Here is a 25,756-nt window from a genome sequence, read left to right on the forward strand (position 1 = left end):
TTTAGCCGGTATAGACATGAGTCCGGCATACGACGACTGTGACGACGTCGCCACATGCGTAAACGCATTTTCCCATCTCTAACCGCAAAAAAAAATAAAAAACTATTATTATTATTATTGTTATTGTTATTATTATTGTTATTATTATTATTATTATTATTATTATTATTATTATTATTATTATTATTATTATTATTATTATTATTATTATTATTATTATTATTATTATTATTATTATTATTATTATTATTATTATTATTATTATTATTATTATTATTATTATTATTATTATTATTATTATTATTATTTTTATTATTATTATTATTATTATTATTATTATTATTATTATTATTATTATTATTATTATTATGATTATTATTATGATTATTATTATTATTATTATTATTATTATTATTATTATTATTATTATTATTATTATTATTATTATTATTATTATTATTATTATTATTATTATTATTATTATTATTATTATTATTATTATTATTGATAAAGATAATACATACATAGAAACTAATTTATTTCCCCTAGTTCAACATTAAAAACAAACCATTACAAGAGGATTTTGTCAATCTTGATTTTGCCCTTCCTTCAGCTAATAAAAAATTAAGGTAAATTCTTCTTTGTTATTTATTTATTTGTTTTTATTTTTTAATTTTAATTAGAACTTATTTTAGAGTTAATTTTAATTATTATGTGAAAATTTTCGGTTCTGTTCGGAGCATATTCCATTCATTTCTTCATTCTTCTTCAGTTTGTCTTTTTCTCTTTCTATTTGTTTGAATGGAAGAGTGGACGTACTTTTTTAAAAAAGTTAAGAACATTTATTTGTTCTTGGTTCGGTTCTGTTTGTGATTAAATGTTATAGCCGGTTCCAGAAGTATCTGCTGATCTGCGGCCATTGCTGCCAATGTTGATGAAATTTATTTTCTGCTGTTGCTCTTCTTCACATTACAAAATGAATAAAGAGATTTGTGGTAGTAGTTTTTGTTATTGCTGCTGCTACTGTGATGTTATTGTTGTGTTCTTCTCAGCTTTTATTACAAAAAGTTATTCGAATATTCGTCCCTCTTGGATAACATCATCGAATTTCAGTGATTATCATTACCAGCAATATTTGACATGTTGCGGCTGCCGCAACCGATGTTTTGTTGTTGTTGCACTTCACTTTCGCTTTTTTCAAATCAGCCCTGTTCAGAACGGTGAAAATTTTCCCATCGATTGTCTTTAGGGTTTTGTTGAAACATTAATGAGTGAATAATTCAAGGGAATCGTTTGGTAAATGGTATCTTGTTCTCAGCGGCCAGGTTTGTTCTAAATTTTGTTCATGGTGTTGTTTAATATTGTTGTTGCTGTTTTAATAAATAGTAAACGTGTAGTTGCGTTGCTGTTTTTTTTTCAAAAAATGTTTTATACGGCACTTGTCACGACAGGTTGTCGTCGTCAAGTCCAAATTCTTGTCGATATTATTGTCATTAACGTCACTGTTGTTGTTGTGGCTGTTGCTGTTGATTGTCGGTTGTTACTTTTGTTGTCATCGTCGTTGTTGTATTGCTGTTGCTAATTTTATGACGTAAAATCAAATTTCCGTTGCTCCACTTACTTTGCCCGAGGCGCTGCGATGGAAATGGACATTCTGCCATTTGCCACCGCGTTTATGCCAAACACGTGTCTCCTCCGACTGATGGGTGTGGGCATCGCCCTGTTTATCAATATATTGTGTTAAGCGTACATAAGCAATACAAGCGGCATCTTCGCCCAACAAATGGACATGAGGATTGAGAATTGTGGTATTTATAGCTTTGAAATTTTTGCCCAGCACATTTTCGAAATAGAATTTGTGAAAGTCAATTCCTTCGACTAGATTACCCAGGGTCTGAGGTTCAAACGCTGTCAATTGCGGATCAACGATTTTAATGTATGTATCAAAATCCCCTTTGTTTATGGCCCCAATTAGTTTTTCGGTAACTTTGATTATCTCCTGGCGACGGACCTGAGTATCATCATTCTCCAACGTGGTATTTGATGAATCAACAGAATCCTTGACGGATGAGCCCTCACTCTTTTTGGTAACCTTCTTGCCGGAGAAATTCCGTATGGCCAACATTGTCGTTAGGATGGCACCCTTCAGCTTACGACGAGCATTGAACTTCTTGAGGCTATCAGTAGCTTCTTGACGGTGAACAGCGGAGGCGACACGTTCCCGTTGGCATATCCAAGGATGTTTGAGGGCTTCAGCAGCTGTGATACGTTTGTGGGGGTTTATGGTAAGCATTTGATTGATTAGATTTTTGGCTTCTTGTGTTACCCCATCCCATTCGGGCGATGGGTAATCATAAGCTCCAGCCGTGATTTTGGAGTACAGGCGCTGTTGATCCTCATCCCAAAACGGTGGACAACCGACTAGGAGAATGTATAAGATAACACCACAAGCCCAAATGTCCACTGGTTTGCCGTAGGAATCCATTTTGATCACCTCGGGCGACATGTAGCCCGGAGTGCCGGCAAAACCAAACCAGGCCTGATGATCCCCCTGCACCTCAATGGCCAGACCGAAATCGGCCAATTTGACAGCAGCACCCTTCGCCTTGCTGGCCAGCAATAAGTTCTCTGGTTTAAGATCACGATGTACCACACCATTCTGGTGACAGTGATTAACCGATTCCAATATCTGCTGCATGCAAAGCGATGCATCTGCCTCCGAATAGAATTCACGAGCAACGATGTCCTCAAAAAGTTCACCGCCTGTGACCAGCTCAAATACCAAGTAATGATCGTTTTCCTCTTGTATACTCTCATGCAGTTGCAATATATTCGGATGATGCAATTTACGGCAAATTCTCTCTTCGCGTTCCAACTTTTGAAAGTCTTGTGCCGTCAATTTCTTTGTATTTGTAATCTTTGCAGCGAATTCTTTCCCTGTCGATTTTTCTATGCAACGTTTCACAATGGAAAATGCACCTCGACCCAGTTCTTCTTTGATCTCATATTTGTAGGAGAAACCCGTGCTGGCAGTAGGAGCAGCCATCGCAGTGGTACACTTCAGAAAATCTATTGCGGCGAGAAATTGAAAGACCCCATTATCGACAAATAGTTTCTTGGAGACAAACGACAAAGGAGGGTGGGACAGACAATTCCACAATACAAATAGGGATGGGTGAATAAGTGATTGAAAGAGCGAGTGTGTATGTGTGTTTGGATTTTAAAAGCGAGGATTTGACATGGAGATGTTTGCTGTTATTGTTATTAATATTTCCTCTGGTTATTACCGAAAAGATTTCCTTGCACGGTATTTGCCATACAATATCAGCCTTATTCTCATGAATTAAAATTAGCCAAGATTTTGTACGAATTGTTGTCAGTAATATTGTCGCTGCACAGTTGTTCAGAATCGCGTTTCCGCCAACCTATTTTACGTTATTGAAATGTTGAGATTTTCTACAGTCATTGCCCGGCTTTGCTTTTGGAAGTTGCACAATCAAAGTTGTGATATTTGTCATTACAAATATAATGACAAAATGAAGACTTGGGTTGGATTAGCGACTATTGCGATATCTCCGTTGTTAAACCACCTACGTCAATCTACTTGCAAAGGTCATGTTCTCCTCTTCCAATGACAGGCTTTGCTTTTCGAATATCCGTAGAAGCCGATATATTTGCATAAGAATAAAACGTTGGCTTTTTCTTCAAATCTAAGTATTTTGCCTATTTCGACACATAAATATTAGCCGACCATCACCAAAATCAATAGACTCCTTCCTCTATAGGAACAGCATCAACTCCCTTTGTAGCCTGGTTACAAGGTTTAGATGGACCGACGGACGGATACACACAACCAGATCAATCAAACGGCAGCGGGTTCTTTCGTACCGGATTGACCCGGAACCATAGTGTTTCGGCCAGCGGCTGCCAACCCAGCATTAAACCTATGCTTCTACAACAACACAACCAGATCGTCTCAGTTCTTCATTTTGCTATATGCTATGCTTATAGACCTACGACCATTATTTCGATGTGTAACAAACTTTAGGGCCAAAACCAACTTATAATACCTTCCCCACATACTGGTGAAGGGTATGAAAAGTGGGCGTGATCGGGACTTTTGCTCTGAAATAATAACCAAGGGATTAATGCTTATACCGACATTTTAATAAGTTGTGCATATACGTAGCGTTTAAAGAAAATAGGTCATAGATAACATATTTAAAAAAATGGCGTGCCTTTACGCCCCAAATATGCACATACCTACTAGGGCCGGAGAAACGACCACAAAACCTAGCAAATTACTTTTCAAACCGCTACGTTCGTAAATTTCCCAAAATATCCACTTTAAAAAATGCTCTTAGGGGAGGTACCAAGCCCCCTCCGAAATTCTGCAAAGTATATATTCTATTTTCACCAGAGGCCATTACTGTAAATTCTCTGCAAATTTCCGGAAAATCGGTTCAGTCGTTTGTTGAATCTATACGGAACATACAAATATTGATTTTTATACACAGCCTTTAGGCTAAAACTTAGATTAAGTTCGAAGATGGTCCATATTTCTAAAAGTTCTAAATTGTTCGCTAAAATTGTTTTACTTTAAAAAAAAAAGCTTGTACTCTGGGCCTTTACGTTTTTTCGGGGGCAAACCCATACTTCCTGAGAAAATGGCACAAAAGCCGTAAATAAACCTACGACCACCATGTGTAGTGGCTGTTGCGCACGACAATTCTCGAATCGAATACTACGCTGGTCAAAACTTTGCATATCGTAATATTTCTGCAGATCTTAAATGTTGTTCGAAGATGGTGCTTATCTGTAAATTCCTTCCGGTAAACGGAGGAACCGATTTGATTCAAACATTGAATGTCATAATATTTTGTCCAAACTTAGTTAAAGTTCGAAAATTGGCATTATTGGTCACATTTTAGGGTTCTTCCCTCACAAAAGCTCAACGTTTTTGTTAAGGTGCAGTTTAGGGTCTGTTCGAAGATCTCTTGGAAATATTTACCGAAGATACTCTTTGTGGTCCTGTTTACAGCGATATTATGTTTTACGTGGGTACGTCCATGTTTACTGATATAAAAGTCCAAAAGATTTAAATTATACGGTGAACAACTAAAATGACTAGTGGGCGCTGTAACTATCGAAAGGACTTGTGCGTTTTAATCCAAATCCATATTTTTGTCAGAAAGTTGGTACGTCCAAAAATACGTCCACAAAAATCTGAAATACATAATATTAAGGGAAACAGATATTGGTTGTGTGAAATTTTCAATTCTCACACGCTGAGGTTAAGATTATACATACATTTTTTTATTACATAGTTGATATTAATTCCAAAGTACATACTGCAGGAAATGTTTTCCCTTTGATTGGAATTCTGCTTCCACTGACCTTCTCCAAGTTGTTTGAGGGCGCCCCCTGGTTTGTCTACCGTGTGGATTCAATATAAATAATTACTTTCCCATGTTGTTATAAAAGCAAACACGATCACGAGATTGTTAAACATGTTTCTAAAAACTATTTTCAAAGAAAAGTGCGAAAACTTTTGTTCTATGCCCTGATTTTTTGCTCTAACAGGGCAATGTCGTTAAGGGCTATTATAATATGGAACAAGCCTGGCTGATACAGTATGGAAAGTCCAGATGGTTTGTACGTAGTCTGGACATAACCATTAATGATTTTTCAAAGTCATTAGTTAGAAAATAACTTTAATTATAATCATGCCAAAATTACGTCAGGAACATTATTTTTCCTATTGAAATCAATGACAAAACTACTGAAAACGATAGGGAACCTATTACTCCACTATTCTGATTACTAAAATGGCATAAAAAGCCTAATATTTGGAAATTTAATAATGACCATTTTTTTGTTTTTCGTTACAATTTTAGTATAACGGTACTGTACGCCTATAAAATAGTTTTTTGAATTGTTAAAAAATCTCAACTCATTTCACAGTTATCGACGTTTTCCTTTTTTATTTCAGGTTGCATCATTTTCAGTGACAGTCACTGTATAACACTCAAGCAATTCTTTATAAATAAAAATCTAAACAAGATATAGTATTTATTCACCTGTCTGTATACGAGTATGTGTCAAAATTTACGTACCGTGTAACCGTGGCACCATATTCACTCATTTTGAAAATATCACTAATTAATTATTTAATAACTCAACAATAGTAGCAAAAAATAATGCGATCAGTAAATTTCCCACTATTACTGAGTGTGACAAAATCGATTATTTATCATCTTGTAGTACTTTTATAGCGGCTCTTAAACTTCATCACGCCATAACGCGGAAGTTCGACTCACGGCGGATCTGTCCTTTGAGATTCTTAATATACTCACCAAGGGTTTTTATCTCCAAAAGGAATTATCTCTGCCGCAAAATTTGTGTTCACAGTGTAGTCTTTAACACGTTTATGTAATGAATTATTTGGAACATCATAACAACTACAAATTCTTTATTATGTTTGAAATTTGAAAAAAAACTATGTCAACCCTTTTTGTGATATAATTTCTGTTCGACCGAAGTGTCGTCCGTTTGGACTATTTGAAACTGGTCTCTTGCTACAAATAGTAAATGTCTATTGTACAAAAAAGGATTTTCCTGTCGCATTTTTATGTTTTGTTAGACCTTTCGAATGTTAATAAAATCAAGATTATTGATATTGAGGTCAATGTTTATATTTTATTTATTGTATATTATTTCCAATATTTCGATCTTCAGGGGTTTTTCTGTCGATTGCTCTTTGAATTGTATTTTGTGAAGTACTTTCAATGGATGCACATTTCTAGAAATGTTCCTTTTTCCTTCTTCGGCAAAGGACTTTGTGACGACAAACGAAATAAAAAAAAATTGATTGGAAACATATTCTTCTTCGTCGTCAAAATCTCAACAAGTATCAGTGGACTTTGCGGACAGGAATATACCCTGAGCCTGTGTGAACTGAAACTTTCATCTATGGACAGATCGAATAGCGGCTACACAAGCAAAATTGCTTAACCCAAAGCTATCTATTAGCAGATTTTAAGAATTGTATATACATTTTCGGACGTATGAACTTGCCAACAAAATATGGACTTTTTTAGGGGGGTATCTAAAGAAATACACCGGACCGACATAGTTCATTTTGGAAGTAGATCTTATTTTGGGAGTCATTCCTTTGACAAGATATTGCGCCCACCAGTTATTTCAGTTCGTCACAGTATAATTTTCAGATTTTTTAGGAAATATGGACTTGCCCACGAAAAACATAATACCGCTCTAAACACAAGGAATATTTTCAGTAAAAATGTCTAAGGATCCTCGAACAGACCTTAAGACTGCATTAAACAATTATTTTGAACGTTTGTGAGGGATGTACCTAGTATGGTCCATTTTCGAGCTAAAACTAAGTTTGGACAAAATATTACTAAATCCAAAGTTTGGACAAAATCTGTTGCTCCGTTCAGCTAAATTTCTTCTTTAGCTAAAATTCTTGAAATTTGGGAGGAAATACCAGGAGGAGTAGACGGAAAATCATCGTCTTCGAACTTAATATAAGGCTCGCAGAAATATTGCGATTAACAAAGTTTGGACCAACGAAGTATACGGTTCCAAAGTTGTCGTGCGCACCAGCCACTACACATTATGGCCGTAGGTGTTCTTTACAGCTTTCGGGTCATTCTCTCTGGAAGTATGGACTTGCCCCTGAAAAACCATTTACTGTAGTAATAGGAGAACCGAGAACGCTGGTTGCAAAAAAGCAAAGCGTTTTCAGAGAGGTATTTTTATTTATTAATTTATTTCATATTTTTACTTATAACTAAATTATTACCAAAAAGGAAGTGAAACCATGACTACTGAGGTCTTAAGCTTACATAGGTACATATATTTACTACTTATTCAGAGAGGTCTTAAACTGCACTTCTCTGAAAATTTTTGAAATCTCTGTGGAAGGTTACCGAAAGAGTGGATCGATAAGGTCCATCTTCGAATTTGATCAACATTTGCACAAAATATCACGAAGGCCAAATTTTGGACCTAACCGATTGATCTTTAGAGAATTATCGTGTTCTCCCGGCAGCCAACCATAGCTAAGTCGACCCCAAGTTTTCTGAAACAGATTTCTTCCTAACACACTTTGGCCCTAAAACCATTATATCGATAAGACACATTTTGACTAAAGGCTGAGAGTATACAAAATGTAGATTGGGAAAAATTGTGTTTATGGATTTTTGCTAAAAGAATGTATACATGTATAGACCTTGGATTCGGCGCCAGAATTTCATTTTAAAATAATTCAAGACTGGTTGCCAGAGTTTTCCTAGTTCCTGATCAATTTATGAGAAGATCCACGATAGGAAACCAGCATTTCTATAAGAGAAGCCCGACGATTGGAGGCCAAAATTAGACTATTGACAGATGCACGATTGGACGACAGATTTTGTCATTTACATATCCGCTATTGCTCAGCATTAGTTATCTATCAAGAAAACCACTATTGGCCTTCATAAATTCTTTGCGATGAGATCTACGATTGGACATCAAAATACCTTTAGAGAAATAACTATAATTGGCTTCTTTATGGCAATAACAACGATTGGACACCTGAATTTCCGAAATTGAAAAATTGGCTATATTCTGACACTGCAGCGTGAAAAAAGACCAAAAAAAGAAGACACGTGTCTCGGAGTTATTTCCTTTATTTATATAACTCCTAAATTCTACCTCTAAATATAAAAATACTTGTGGATAACGCCATGATATCCAAACGTTCCCTCTGCATAAATCAATTCTCAATCTCATTTTCCTTCCATAAATTACTCAATAAAATTGAAGTGGAAAATTAAAGCTGTGATTTTGAACTTTGGTGAAGTAGGAAACAAAGGAAAGGTCCTCAACATTCCATGTAAATATAAGTTAAATGTTAAGATATTTCTAAAGAGTTTCCGATTGTATGCTTCTTATTTTGGTCTTACCGAAGTGATATCACGGAATTACGTAACAATTACTGTATTTGTGAGTTATTTGAAAAATGATACACCCAAAAATGTATGCGATTATTGTTTTGAACATATAGTAACTCTGATATACACTGCCGCTCACTTGAATATAACCCCCCTGCAGAATTGTTTTCAACCTCTATTTTTTTCGAATCATACAAGATATGAAGTTTTTAAGTTTTATTATATTTTGCTTCATGTGTTTGGAGTAAACTAAGTCTGTTGAACTCTGTTCCACAACTAGTTTAAGTATTTGAATTTAACGAACCCAATGAAGTACAATTTGAACACACTAACAGAACTGCATTAGAACTGTTAAATATGTTAATTTTACATCAATGAGCTTTCACTCATTTACTATGTTTTCCACCTGATTCCATTTGTTTCGCTCTATATTTTTAACAGAAGCCAAACTATTAGGTTTCAAGGAACTCAATAAAACCCGCAACATAATTTATATTTGAAATTACATCCGCTGCCTTTTATTTCCACAAAAAATCAAGCACTTTACAATTCAACGAGTTGCCACCGCTTCAACTCTAAACCAATTTACAGTCCATTTAAGGCCAACTCTGGGAATTGTACAAAGTCATTCATTTGCATTCAAATCCAATTTCTATAAAAATTATACAAGGAAAACAAAATTAAGTCAAAAATTGAAGTAAAAAATGTGGCTCATTTGAATAGAAACCCCCTTTAAAACTTGGAAATACAGAAAGATTGTATTAGAATATCGATGCATATTCACTCTATATTGAAAACGAAGTGCTTTCAGTACTATTCAATAAAAGTATATCCCTCCTGATTAGGGATATACCCATATATCCTGCTTTGGCAAGTATTCTTTAAATAATCAGATGTAATGCCAGGGACTGGAACCCATACAGTCACCAAATTACGTGACCTGGTTTCGCTATTAGTTGAGTAGCTCTTCAGACGTATCTAGTGTGGGATGGCTCCTCTGTCCTAGAATTTTTGGTTTTTCAAATGCAAATGTGTTTTTATACAACAAAAAAAAAACATTTTTCCACAACATTCCATATGGGACAAGGGAGACTTCTCTCATATCAATGAGTGCACCCCGATTCAAATTTAGCTCAATGATATGGGACCTACTGTTTATCGCCGAGTACGAACGGCGTGTCTTAAAACACCACTTGTGGAGAAGTTTTTCAAGGCTGAAATACTCAGGAAATATCGCCAACATTACTGAGGGGTATTTTGCCACCGTTGAAAATTTTTGATGTTGCCTGGCCGGGGAATCGATCCCACGACCTTCTGCGTGCAAGGAGGGAGTGCATACCATTGCACCACTGTGGCACCCATGTGTTTTTATACATTCACGGATATTTGGCCGTTGAATTGTATTTCTTCATGACAAACGCATTTTTTGCGCTGCCTTTGAAGTTATGAGTTTTGGCTTTGAACGCTAACATGCCGTGACAAAATTTTTTCATAGGTTTACAAGGACGCGGTTTCAAATCCCAGCCGGGCTAAGCCTGTTTTTTATACCCTGCACCATAGGAAGGGGGTATATTAAGTTTGTCACTACGTTTGAAACTACTCGAAATAATCATTGTAGACCCCACAAACTATATATATTCTTGATCAGCGTGCAATTCTACATCGATATAACTATGTCCGTCCGTCTATCCGTCTATGGAAATCACTCTAGCGTCCGAACGGGTTGACGTAGGTGGATGAAATTTTGGGAAAATCTATTATACCTATTATTTGGTATTGAAAGCGGGCTATGTAGGTCCACGCTTTCGTATAGCCCCCATACAAAATGACGCGTGACGCGTCATCGTTTTAAGGAATTTTTAAGATATTTGTCCCATTTTACCACCGAATTGGTTGTAATTTGGTATTTTGTATCTCCAGAGGCCAAAAAACATTCCTACCAAAGTTGGTTTATATAGGTCCACGTTTTGGTATAGCCCCCATCACCGACGTAGCCGAAATGTTTTTGGTTCCCATGGATATTAGCTTATGTTACACATTTTTAAATTTTTTAGTAAAATTTTAAACTGTTTTAAATTGTTCAAGAAATATGTAAAGTAGTTGAAAGTATTACAGATAATTATTTAACTACATTGGTATACTTATTATCCAACATATTTGAAAATATAAAAATAATGAACAAGTTAGGCTTTTTGATCAATTTTATGAATTTTATGCATAGTTCTTGTTAAGTTTTAAGGCGTTGTTTAAGCGTTTAATCGGAATTTTAGGCTGACTGTAAGTGTTACTGAGTTCAGAACAAAACGTATATTTGTATTAAAACTTTGGCTTATAAACAACATCCACAAAAAACATTTTTGAGATATTTTGTTTTTGACATTTTTTATAAGAGCAATTCAACAGTATTTGTATATTTTCTCTAACACGTTTTTATAATGAACTATTTTGAAATTCATAGCAATTACAAATTCTTTATTATGTTTGAAATTTGCAATAGAAAAACTATATCAACCATTTTTTATGATATAATTTCTGTTCCACCGCAGTGTCGTAAATGTCTATTGGACAAAAAGATTTTTCTGTCGAATTTGTTTTGTTCGACCTTTCGAATGTTAACAAAATCAAAATTATTGAGCTTGAGGTCAATGTTTATATTTTACTAGCTGAACCCGGTGGGCTTCGCTACCCAAATAAGGTAAAATATATTTTGACAAATTTATTTGTGGGCCAATTCTCGTCTATCATTACAACTTTCATTAAAATCGGGTATATATAAAGCGTGTTTGGTGCATCAAATACATGAAATCGAACGAAAATATATATGGGCGCTATTTCCAAATCTGAACCGATTCAATATAATTTGGCAAATTGATTTCTAGACCAAATTCCTGCACACATTCAAAATTTGGAGACATTATCTTTTACCATTCTATAGATATTTGCATAAAAAATCTAATTTTTTGGAGGTACCTCCGATTCTGATGCTATTTTTCCGGATCAACGCCGAATTTCAGACAATTTTATAGCCTATGTTACTTTCAGACCATGTAGTGATATACTCTGAAAATTTCAGGAAGATCAGTTCAGCGGTTTTTGAGTCCATAAACTTCAAACAAACAAACAAACATTTTTCTACTTTATATATATTGATGATTTATTACATATTATTTCCAATATTTCAAAATTACAATGAATTTCATCTTCAATGATTTTGTCGATTACTCTTTGAATAAAACCAGAAGAAGGGTTTATATGACACCCACAGTAATTGTATTTTGGGTAGTACCTTCAACTTTGGGGACAGGAATATACCCTGAGCCTGTGTGAATTGAAACTTTCATCTATAGAAAGATCGAATAGCAGCTACACAGCCAAAATACTTAAACCAAAAAATTATGTATTAGGAGATTTTCAGAAATTTGTAGCCATTTTGGACGTATGAACTTGCAAACAAAATATGCGGAGGAGGTATGGAGAAATGAACTGGACCGACATAGTTCATTTTGGGAGTAGATCTTATTTTGGGAGTCATTCATTTTAAAAGATATTGCGCCCACCAGTCATTTCAGTTCGCCACAGTATAATTTTCATCTTTTGACCCTTATGTTAGGAAATATGGACTTGCCCACGAAAAATATAATACCGCTCTAAACACAAGGAATACCTTCAGTAAAAATTTCTAATGATCCTCAAATAGACCTCAAACTGCATTTAAACAACTATTTTGAAGGTTTGTGAGGGAGGTACCCCAGTACGGCCCATTTTCGAACAAAAACTAAGTTTGGGAAAAATATATTTATAAATCCAAAGTTTGAACCAAATCTGTTGCTCCTTTCAAGAAAACTCGCGCATACCACTTTAGCTAAAATTCTTGAAATGTGGGGGAAAATACCTGAAGAAGTAGACCGAAAAGCACCATCTTCGAATTTTGTATATATAAGGCTCGCTGAAATATTGCCATAAACAAAGTTTGGACCAACGCAGTATCCGGATAGAAAGTTGTCGTGCGCACTAGCCACTACACATGATTGCTTTAGGAGTTCTTTACAGCTTTCGGGTCATTTTCTCTGGAAGTATAGACTTGCCTCTGAAAAACTTGTACGGTAGTAATACGAGCCCCGAGAACACTTGTTGCAAAAAAACAACAAGTTTCCAGAGAGTTTTTTTATTTATTAATTTATTTATTTCATATTTTTACTTATAACTAATTATTAGTATAAAGGATGTGAAGTCATGACCATTGAGGTCTTAAGCTTACACAGCTTATCCAGAGAGGTCTTAAACTGCACTTCGCTGAAAATTTTTGAAATACTCTGCGGAAGTTTGCCGAAGTAGATCAAAATATCACGAATGCCAAATTTTGGACCGAATCGGTTGATCTGTTTGAGAATTATCGTGCCATCAGGCGGCTACCCAGACGAACGGACATAGCTAAGTCGACTCCAAGTTTTCCGAAACAGATTTCTTCCAAACACACTTTGGCCCTAAAGCCATTATTTCGATGAGGCACATTTTGGCTAAAGGCTGAGAGTATACAAAATGTAGATTAGGAAAAATTGTGTTTATGGATTTTTGCTAAAAGAATGTATACATGTATAGACCTTGGATTGGGCGACATAATTTCATTTTAAACGAAGTTAAGACTGTATTCCATATGTTCCCTTGTTCCTGATAAATTTATGAGTAGATCCAGAATTTCTGTAAGTGAAGTCCGACGATTAGACGCCAAAATTAATCTTTTGACAGATGCACGATTTGGCGACAGAATTTGTCATTTACATAACCGCGATTAGGTGCTAGAATTCCTTGATGGATAGACTAACTATTGCTCAGCATTAGTTCTCGGCCTTCAGAAATTCTTTGCGATATGTAGTCCGATGTCTACATATCGCAAAGAATTTCTGAAGGCCGCATATTGCATATTTCTGAAAATTATAATGTTAAGATATTTGAAAATTAAATGTTATGATATTTCTAAGGTTTTCCATTGTATTCGCTTTCTTTTGGCCTTACCGAAGTGATATCACTGAATTTCATAACATTCACTGTAGATGTGAATTATATTATTTATATATGGCAGTGGTGGCCAAAATCACACATTTGCAGATTATAGCTTGCGCTAGTGTGAGTGGAAACGTAAACAATGCGTTAACCGAACGAATGTGTTTACAGTGTACGTGTGTGTCGTATGCTCGCGGGCATAGGAAAGTTGTTGTTGGTGGCCATCACTGATATATGGCATTATTAATATATTCATTGTTATTGTCAAAAAAGTTCTAAAAAAAGATAAAATTGGCCAAGAAGTCTTGCGCTATATGAACTAAAAAATAGCATTGCAAATTATTTCATCAGTAGAATAAGTCTCAAATAAGGTTTACATCTTTGCTAAATAAGACATTTTCGCTAACATGAACATTCAAAATTTTGGTCAGGTGGGCCCCCCCCCGAAATGAAATCCTGGCTACGTCCCTGGCCCCCATATAACGCCCCATATAAAGTACGCGTCCTTTTAATATATTTTGAATGTATTAGTCCCATTTGAGAACAGAATCGGTTGTAACTTTGTATTTTCCATTTCCTGAGGCTAAGAAACATTTCTACCATAAAATGTTTATATAGGTCCACATTTTGATATAGCCCCCATAGGACGATATCTCCCGATTTTCGGTATTTTGAAGGTCATTATCTCATTATCACACCGAGATGGCTGAAATTTGGTATTTAGTCTTCGTTTGGGGTATAAAACTTTCCCCCAGAAATTCGTAGGTATAGGTCCACGCCATTATATAGCCCCCATAGAACAGTACCTTCCGATTTTCGGTATTTTGAAGGTTGTGGCCACATTTATCCACCGAAATGGCTGAAATTTGTGGTGGAGGGTATAAAAAGTTCGGCCCGACCGAACTTAACGCTTTTCCTACTTGTTATTTTTGAAATGTTGCCTGTAAAGGCGAAGAATTAGTTCTTTAAACAAGAGCTAAAACTTTGCCTCTGAGAGCAAATTAAAATTCTTACCGGTTTAGAAGAAATGAGCCTGGTAAAATTATTCCTTTTGACAACAATGTCTCAAACCCATAACCGCAAAAGTGGAAGTGATGTGGAAAAACGCCGTGACAGGTGCCTTCTTATTTTTGGTCTTCTATCATGCTGCGGTGTCAGAATGTGGTTTGTTCGTTTTTTTTTTTTAATTTGCTCGTGTCGCAACACAGTGATATAGGAAAAAATGTTTTGTTTTCTTTGAATAATTTCATGTAAATATTTATTAAAAAATAACTTACAAAGCTAGGATATTGAAATTTCGGTATCATAAAAAACAGTCCGTTAAGTAAAGAGTGTATGAAAACTGTTATTCTCTGAAATGCATTGGAATACTGACAAGATACAAATTTAAACCCACATGTGACAGCATTCATTGTTGTTTTTTTATTAAATAAAAAACATATAGAAATAAATAAACAAATTGTAGCCACAAACACGACTATTAACATTGGTGTTATCTATTCCAGTAAATTGTTTAGCTATTCAAAGACATAAATACAACAAGATAAGACATTTTTTAGCTATCATTCTTCAGTGAATGGCTTTTGAATTTAACATAATGTTATATCACGATATGGTGATATAACATTTTGTTCTTTTATACATTATTACGTATATAACCGAATTTACCGATCCAATTGACATAGAATTATTCTTGAACAGATCCTTGAATTCATAAATTTCGCAAAGACATAAATACAACTAAGACTAGACAAAATGCATGCAACAAAAAAATGTTTACGAAACTTTGTATAGAAACATTACCCTTAACAGGTTGCAGTTAATTCAACATCGCAACCAAGGAGGAACATTTCATGTAATGGTATCAGAAACGAAATTTATGAATTCAAGGATCTGTTCAAGAATAATTCTATGTCAATTGGATCGGTAAATTCGGTTATATACGTAATCTTATTATATAAAAGAGCTTAGTGATAAGTGAGTGAGTGAGTGAGTGAGTGACAGATCATCGCCCAGACGAAACCGCTGAAGCTAGAAAGCTGAAATTTTGACTGTGGGTTGGTGTCGGTGTGTAGGGGTGAGATAAGGCTGGGTTTTTGGAAATTCGACCTAGAAGGGTACGAAAAGTACTAAAAGGTACTAAATATGGTACCCTTTGTATTACGCAAACAGGAAGAGCTAGAATTCTGAAATTTGGAATGAGGGTAACTGATGGAGATTTAGAAAGATGTACCAAAGGGTTTTTGGAAATTCGACTTATAAGTGTACGAAAAGTTACTAAATTTGGTACCAATTGTATATTTTGAGCGGATATAGCTACAATGTTCATATTTGGTATGGAAATCAAGGTTGGGAAGTGGTGTTGATATAAGGAAATTATTTTTGAAGTTCGTACTTATGTGTACGAGTAGTACTAAATGGTACTAAATTTGGTACAATTTGAATTTGGTTGAACGGATAGAGCTGAAAACCTGAAATTTGGAATTTAGATTACCGTTGAAGCGTACGATTGAGATATGGGTGTACTTTTGGAAATTCATACTTATGTGTACGAAAAGTACTAAATGGTACCTAATTTGGTACAATTCGGATTTATATAGACATGGAAACCTGAAATTTGGAATTAAGATTACTGATGGAGTGAAGGATTGAGGTAGTTTTGGAAATTCTTACTTATGGGTACGAAAAGTAGTAAACGGTACTAAATTTGGTACAAATTGAATTTGGGTGAACGGATAGAGCTGGAATCCTGAAATTTGGAATTTAATTACTTTTGTAGTGTATGATTGAGTTAGTCTTGGAAATTTATACTTATGGGTACGGAAAATACTAAATGGTACTAAATTTGGTACAATTTAAATTTAGTTGAACGGCTAGAGTTGGAATCCTGAAATTTCGAATTAAGGTTACTGATGGGGTGTAGGATTGAGGTAGTTTTGGAAATTCATACTTAAGGGAACGGAAAGTACTAAATGTACTAAATTTGGTACAATTTATATTTGGGTGAACGGATAGAGTTGGAAGCCTGAAATTTGGAAATAAGATTACTTATGGAGTGTAGTATTGAGGTAGTTTTGGAAAATTCATACTTATGTGTACGAAAATTACTAAATGGTACCAAATTTGGTACAATTTGAATTTAGATAGACATGGAAACCTGAAATTTCGAATTAAGGTTACTGATGGAGTGTACGATTGAGGTAGTTTTGGAAATTCATAGTTATGGGAACGGAAAGTACTAAATGTACTAAATTTGGTACAATTTATATTTGGGTGAACGAATAGAGCTGGAATCCAGAAATTTGGAATTAAATTACTTTTGGAGTGTAGGATTGAGTTAGTCTTGGAAATTTATACTTATGGGTACGGAAAGTACTAAATAGTACTAAATTTGGTACAATTTAAATTTAGTTCAACGGATAGAGTTGGAATCCTGAAATTTCGAATTAAGGTTACTGTTGGAGTGTAGGATTGAGGAAGTTTTGGAAATTCGTACTTATGTGTACGAAAAGTACTAAATTTGGTACAATTTGGATGTGAGTGAACGCATAGAGATGGAATACTGAAATTTGGAATTAAAACTACTTTTGAAGTGTAGGATTGAGGTAATTCTGAAATTCGGACTTATAAGTACGGAAAATACTAAATTTGGTATAAATTACATTTGTATGGAGAGTTAGCGCTGGAATCCGGAAATTATAATAAATAGTAAATAATAAATAATAAATAATAAATAATCTATATATATAAAAGAGCTCAGTGAGTGAGTGAGTGACTGAGTGACTGACATATCATCGCCCAGACGAAACCGCTGAAGCTAGAATCTTGAAATTTTGGGTGTGGGTTGCTTTTGGTGTGTAGGCGTGAGATAAGGCTGGGTTTTTGGAAACTCAACCTAGAAGGGTACGAAAAGTACTAAAAGGTACTAAATATGGTACCCTTTGAATTAGGCAAACAGGAAGAGATAGAATTCTGTAATTTGGAATGAAGGTAATTGATTGAGAGTTAGAAAGATGTGCCAAAGGGTTTTTGGAAATTCGACCTATGAGTGTACGAAAAGTACTAAAATTTACAAAAATTTAGTACAAATTGTATATTTTGAACGCATATAGCTAGAATCATGGAATTTGGTATGGAAATCAAGGTTAAGAAGTGGTGCTTCAAAAAGGAGATGGTTTGGAAAATTCATACTAATGTATACGAAAAGTACTAAATGGTACTAAATTTGGTACAATTTGGATTTGGGTGAACGGATAGAGCTGGAAACCTGAAATTTGGAATTGAGATTACTATTAAAGTGTAGAATTGAGATATGAGGGTAGTTTTGTAAATTCGTACTTATGTGTAAAAAAAGTACTAAATGGTACTAAATTTGGTACAAGGGGGATTTGGGTGAACGGAAAGAGCTGGAATCTCGAAATTTGGATAACTGGTGGAGTGTAGGATTGAGGTAGTTTTGAAAATTTGCTCTTATTTACTAAAAGGTACTACATTTGGTACAATATTGATTTGGGTGAACGGATAGAGCTGAAATCCTGACATTTGGAGTTGAGATTACTGTTGGAGTCTACGATTGCGGAAGTTTGGAAAATTCTTACTTATGTATATAAAAAGTACTAAATGGTACTAAATTTGTTGCAATGGGGATTTGGGTAAACGGATAGAGCTGGAATCTCGAAATTTGGAATTGAGATTAGTGGTGGAGTTTAGGATTGTGGAAGTTTTGGAAATTCGTACTTATTGGTACGAAAAGTACTAAATAGTACTAAATTTAGTACAGTTTGGATTTGGGTGAATGGATAGAGTAAGAGAGATGTACTAAAGGGTTTTTGGAAACTATGAGTGTACGAAAGGTACTAAATGATACTCAATTTGGTACAATGGGGATTTGGGTGAACGGATAAAGCTGGAATCCTGAAATGTGGAATTGAGATTTCTGTTGGAGTGTAGGATTGAAGTAGTTTTGAAATATCGTACTTATGGGAACGAAATGTTATAAATGGTACTAAATTTGGTACAATGGGGATTTGGGTGAACGGATAGATCTGGAATTCCGAAATTTGGGAATGAGATTGCTGTTGGAGTGTAGGATTAAGGTAGTTTTGGAAATTCGTACTTATGGATATGAAAGTACTAAATGGTACTAAATTTGGTACAACTTGGATTTGGGTGAATTAATAGAGCTGGAATCTTGAAAATTGGTATTTCGATTACAGTCGAAGAGTAGGATTCAGGTAGTTTTGAAAAATCGTACTTATGGGTACGAAAAGCACTAAATTTGGTACTATTTGGATTTAGGTGAACGGATAGCGGTGGAATCCTGCAATTTGAAATTATAATTATTGCATCCCTGTTCCATTGAGGAAGTTTAAAAAATTCGTACTTATGGCTACGAAAGTTCTAAATTGTTCCAAATTTGGTAAAATTTGGATTTGGTTTAACGGATAGAGCTGGAATCCTGAAATTTGGAATTAAGATTACTGTTAAAGTGAAGGATTGAGGTAGTTTTGGAAAATCTTACTTGTGGATACGAAGAGTGCCAAATAATAATATATTTGGTAAAATTAGGAATTGGACTAACGGATACAGCTGGAATCTTGATATTTAGAATTACGATTACTGTAATTATTTTATACTTAAAGTACTTAATGGTACTTAGTTTGTTTTTGGGTGTAGGGACAGTGCTGGAATCTGTATTTTTTGGAGTAAAAGTGAGTATTGGTGTGCAACGTTGATCTCGCTGTTAATGTGTAAGGGTGAGATACGGTTGACCTTTTTGAGAATCGAACTAAAGGGGTACGTACAGTACTAAAATTAATATTGATTAAAATTGGTATTAGTGGACCAACATTTTCAGTGTTTGCAATTTCCATATTATATATTGTTTATATTTTTTATATCCTTTCCGCATACGAAGTTGCGGGCACTTTGCTAGTAATGTATAAAAGAACGAAATGTTATATCACCATATCGTGATATAACATTATGTTAAATTCAAAAGCCATTCACTGAAGAATGATAGCTAAAAAATGTCTTATCTTGTTGTATTTATGTCTTTGAATTTCGTTTCTGATACCATTACATGAAATGTTCCTCCTTGGTTGCGATGTTGAATTAACTGCAACCTGTTAAGGGTAATGTTTCTATACAAAGTTTCGTAAACATTTTTTTGTTGCATGCATTTTGTCTAGTCTTAGTTGTATTTATGTCTTTGAGCTATTTATAGCCAAAACTCCACACTATTATCACATGTTTTTGGAAAATGAATTTGGACAAATTTGGACTCCCAAATTGTTTCACAATTACATAATTTTGAATATTTTTTGGCCCACAAAAATTTTAGTCAAACTTATAACGAATATTTTCAATCTATTCGGTCTTCTTTAAAAATGCCGAAAATATTTTTAAAAACAAAATTCGAAGACAAAATTGTTAATGTATACAATCCAAGAATATTGTACCTGTACAGAGCCAATATCGAAATTCAATATATTCATGATTCATTCCAAAGCACATTTATATAAGGTCGAAGTGTCAAACAGCTGTATATTTACTTTTTTGTAAATTTGGTTTTCAAAATGTAATAGGGTCTACTCATGAAATTTGAAACATCGAAATTTGCTACCATAAAATACTTCTTTTAATCATAAATCTGTAATAAAAAAAATACCTACGACAGTTCTGAATGCTTTATATTTACATTTTGATTCACATTTTTTCTACATTAGAGGATTTTCCAAATGTATTTATGTTTTTCCTGAAAAAAATTCTAAAACGATCCTATTATTCAATATTTTCTTTTGGCATTTTATTTTCAATAACAACAATGTTGTTTTTGTAAATTTGTTAGTTGTTGCATATACCTTATATAAATGTGGCTTGATTCATGCAATGTATGTTGTAGCTATATTATTAAGGCCGCCATCAGACCATCTGCTTTTTCACATGTATGAAATCAGCTGTTCTGTATATTAGTATGCCCAAAGAGACAACATACATGTGAAAAAGCAGATGGTCTGATGGCGGCCTAACTGCGGATACGTAAAATCGATTTCGGTTTATCGATTACACTGTACAACACAAAAAATAATTACAAGATAATTCGTCCAGATTATGAAAGAGGACCGAAAAAACGAAGAAAGGTATATCGGCGTTTTGAACGTTTACGTCGGGAAGTAACCTAAATAGGCATGGTAAGTTCCGCCCATTTCAACAGGTTTTGAAATATTCGACATCAGAGTCCTTGGAATTCTTGCTCTTTAGGTATAAAGTGTCTTTGGCAATATTACTGACAACAATGTGGGGTATCTTTTTATGAAAAAATTAACCCTCGTGATCGTATCAAAATATTCTACAAAACAAGTAAAAAAGTATCAGTCGGCTTGGCCGACAGAGATATACCCTCAGCCTGTGTATATTGAAACAATTTTTTCCCAAAAAAACGCATGTATTTAGGGAATTTTGGGCGTTTGAACTGACAAAAATGGTGATTAGGATTAGAGATCAAAAGTTTTGCGGAGGAGATACTAAATAGAATGGATCTCCAGCCACTACATATGGTACCATAGGGGTTTTTTACAACTTCAGGGATGTTTGCTCAAGAAGTATGGACTTGCCCCTGAAACAACTTTTACCATCGCAATTGAGGCAGCGAATGCAAGTTGCTTCAACAAAAATCAAAGTGATTCGAAAGCAGGTCCTAAAGTGAACATGTATCCGAAATTTTGTGTGGGAGGTACCGGATGGAGTGGACAAATATAGTCCATATTTGAACCTGATCTATATCTGGTAGATATATTAAGATGTGTAAAGTATGGTCCAATTCGGCAACTCTCTTCAAGAGTTATCGTACGCACAATTTTACCGAACATTTTTGAACTTTTGTGGGGGAGGTACCTGAAGGAGTGGACCGATATGGCTTATCTTCGAACTTAAACTATGTTTGGACAAAATATTACTAAGACCAAACTTTGGACCAAATCGGCAGACCTGTTCGAGAGTTATTTTGCCCTCCAACCTCCTCACATGGTGTCATAGGGATTTTTTGCAACTTTCAGGCTATTTTCTCAGGAAGTATGGACTTGCCCCTGATGAAACTTATACCGTCGTATGGAGGGCAGTGAATACAAGTTGCTAAAGCAAAAATCAAAGCGATTCGAGAGATGGTCCTAAACTGAACTTTTCCAAATTTTTGTGTGGGAGGTACCCGACGGAGTGGACCAATTGAGTCCATATTAAAACCTGATCTAAGTCTGGTACACGCTCCACGATGGGCAAAGTATGGACCTTATCGGTTACTCCCTTCAAGAGTTATCGTGCGCACAAATTTTCCGAACATTTTCGAACTTTTGTGGGGGAGGTACCGGAAGGAGTGGACCGATATAGCTCATCTTCGAACTTAAACTAAGTTTGGGCAAAATATTACGAAAGCCAAAATTTTAACCGAATCGGTTCATCCGTTCGAGAGTTATCGTGCGCTCCAGCCAGCCAGACAGACAGACGGACGGACTTTGCTCAATCGACTCCAAATTGTCTGAAACACATTTCGTCCAAACATACTTGAGGTCTAAAACCATTATTTCGATGAGGCACATTTTGCCCGTATGAAAGTGTATATACCCTTCATAGCCTAAAGGCTGAGGGTATAATTATTTGTCATAAAATTTTACTGTAGGTCCCTGAATACACCAAAACTCTAAATCGTACCTAAACGCCAGGAATCGGCCAAAAGTAAAATCACGTTTTAGGGTTATCTGAGTTTATTAAGTATTTTGCCACAAAACTTCATTCTAGATGGAAGACGTCAAAGACAAAAATATTCTCCATCAAATTTCAATATAAGTTGCCGAATAAATAAACTATGCATTTGCAATATATGTCAAGAAAATATATACATCAAGTTTGCCAACAAAACATCCAAATACTTTTTGAATAAATTTGTTTTGTTCTTTTTTCGAGCTGATGCATGAAAGTAACATGAAATTTAGTTTTAGACGAAAGGTGTTAAAAGAAGGAATATTCTACCCGAAATTTCACTGTAAGTCCCAGAACAAACTAGATATCTAAATAAAACACTTTGTTAAGAAAATTACGTTACAAAATTAGATATTATAGGTAGAAATTATTTGTTAAACTTTTAGACACTTAATTAAAATTTATTCCATACTGGGTCAAAATCTCCTTAAAATACTTCACTTTTTGGGGATTGTGTCAGAAGAAGAATTGTTCCAAATCAAATTTCATTATGATTCTCTGAACAAAAGATATTTGTAGCTACAACATTTAACATCTCCAGAAGCTTTCGCTTGTTATATATGATTTAGGACCATATTATACCGTTTTTGTTCACATTTTCGTTATCTGCGGTCAAAAAATATATTTTATTGGTGTTTTTTCATAATAAATTCTTTCAGAATATTATGTGTGTTCGATCCAAACTGTTTTTGGAATATCCTTACTAAATATATATAGGGAAATATTGATAACCCAGATCGGACTTTGTAAAATTACTTATTTTAGTACTATAAACGAAAATAAGGTCATCAGGATATGTCATAGGTTCCTGATATCGTATGTGAAAATTCGGGAGTAGTCTACGGCCATTGTCCAGTGAATATACATATATCTGACATACGAGTCCTAACATCCATGATTGTGGCATGGTCCTAAATACTATAATTATGGCAGCTACTCCTGCTCTGATAAAATTGTCTGCATTAACCATTGAAACTGAAGTAACTAGCCATATCCTAACTAAATTTGTTATGATCATTCATGATACACACATATATGTATGTCAGTTTCTAGGGTTAATTCAGTCAATTTGGAATATGATCCTAAATCATATAAGAAGCGAAAGCTTCTGTAGATGTTAAATATAATAGCTGCAAATTTCTTTTGTTCAGAGACTCATAATGAAATTTGGTTTGGAACAATTCTTCTTCTGACACAATCCCCAAAAAGTAAAGTATTTTAGGGAGATTTTCACCCAGTATGGAATAAATTTTAATTAAGAGTCTAAAAGTTTAACAAATAATTTCTACCTATAATATCTAACTTTGTAACATAATTTTCTTAAAAAAGTATTTTACATATGTATCTAGTTTTTTGGGACTTTGTGATTTTGTGTGGAATATTTCACTTTTTAACACCTTTCATGTTACTTTCATGCATCAACTCGAAAAAAGAACAAAACGAATTTATTCAAAAAATATTTGGGTGTTTGGTTGGCAAACTTGATGTATATATTTTCTTGATATATATTGCAAATACATAGTTCATTTATTCGGCGACTTACATTGAAATTTGATGGAGAATATTTTTGTCTTCTATCTAGAATGAAGTTTTGTGGGACAATATTTAATAAACTCAGATAAAGTACAACATTAACCTTAAAACGTGATTTTACTTTTGGTAGATTCCTGGCGTTTACGTACGATTTAGAGTTTTGGTGTATTCGGTGACCTATAGTAAAATTTTATGACAAATAATTTTGTAGAATATTTTGATCTGATACGATCATATTTTAAACGTTTTTGAAATAAGGAGTAAAGAGACCCGTTTGGTGACTCGCATGGGGCTTATTTTTTTATAAAAATATACCCCGCATTGTTGTCAGTAATATTGCCAAAGACACTTTATTCCTAAAATGAAGAATTCCAACGAATCTAATGTCGAATATTTCAAAACCTGTAGAAATGGGCGGAACTTGCCACGCCTATTTAGTATACTTCCCTACGTAAACTTTCAAAATGCCGATACACGTGTCTTATTTTTTTCGGTCCACTTACATAATCTTTGGTTCTTGTAATTTTAAAAAAAGTTCTTTTCAACTTTCGAAAGACGGAGTCAACTATTATTCGTAGTCGGCCATTAGTCGTAGTATATTATTATTCGTAGTCGACTATTAATCGTTACAAGACATAAGTTGGCGCAGACAAAATAGAGACACAGTCGGTAAGGCACAGAAGAAGGTCGTTAAAAGTGAACACAAGTAGAAATGAAGCGTGTGAAGATGAATATTAGACGATCAATATCTATAACCATTTTGTGAATGACATTGACATAACATCCATTTCATTTCAATCTACAATAATAATATTAATAAAAACTGAATCATAAAACAAACATTCAACAAGGTGTTTTAATTGGGACAAAAATGTAATCAAACCCATGTGTGTATTACTGATTTAAAGTATTGATTGATTTAGATATTGACCATAAATAGTGTCGCAAAAAGTATCCATACCGGATGATAAGTAAGTTAAAAAAGCTGGTACATAATTAATAATATTTTCACCTAAAATCCAATTAATATGAGGTAAGTCAAAGCCTCCAAGGCAAATGAATTGAAATCAAATTTTGATATCTAACTTGTATTTTTTGCCAAGATGCTTAATTTTTATTCGAACGGCTCCAATAACTTTATTCTAAAAATGGTGATTTTAAAATCGTTATTCTCAGTCCTATTAACTTGTGAGATATGAATATTCATAACTTCATTCCCCCTAAGATAAACAAACATATGTATTTCCCAAGTTCACAATTAAAAACAAATCACTCCAAAGGGATTTCATTTCCATAGTTTCCGTGTTTTCTAATTTGTCTATCCACCTTCTTTCCGCGAATACAAATGAAAAGCCAATGCTCGTTTTTTGGTTTTTTTTTTTATTTTTGAGAATTTAATTAGAATTTATTTTAGAATTAAATTTAATTAGTTAGTTAAATTTTAAATGTTTACATGTATAATTTTTTGGGGGGGTTTGTTGGGTTTTTGTTTGTTTGTTGTTGTTGTT

The 25,756-nt window shown here is 34.3% G+C and overlaps 1 protein-coding gene across 1 annotated transcript in view; it reads right to left on the minus strand.

Moving 5' to 3' along the window:
- Window positions 1–767: 767 nt before the first annotated feature.
- The window catches only part of CaMKII (Calcium/calmodulin-dependent protein kinase II), a 113,436-nt gene continuing 88,447 nt past the window's right edge, over window positions 768–25,756 (minus strand). The window contains exons 4-5 of the mRNA XM_073975508.1: window positions 5,012–5,031; window positions 768–3,069 (exon numbers count right to left, since the gene is read on the minus strand). Of these exons, the coding sequence (XP_073831609.1) occupies window positions 1,598–3,069; window positions 5,012–5,031 (1,492 nt within the window). The 3' untranslated portion in view covers window positions 768–1,597. The remainder of the gene's footprint in view (window positions 3,070–5,011; window positions 5,032–25,756) is intronic.

This window comes from Musca autumnalis, unplaced genomic scaffold (assembly GCF_047663935.1).
Source record: "Musca autumnalis isolate F117 unplaced genomic scaffold, ASM4766393v1 scaffold_3, whole genome shotgun sequence".
NCBI lineage: Eukaryota > Metazoa > Arthropoda > Insecta > Diptera > Muscidae > Musca > Musca autumnalis.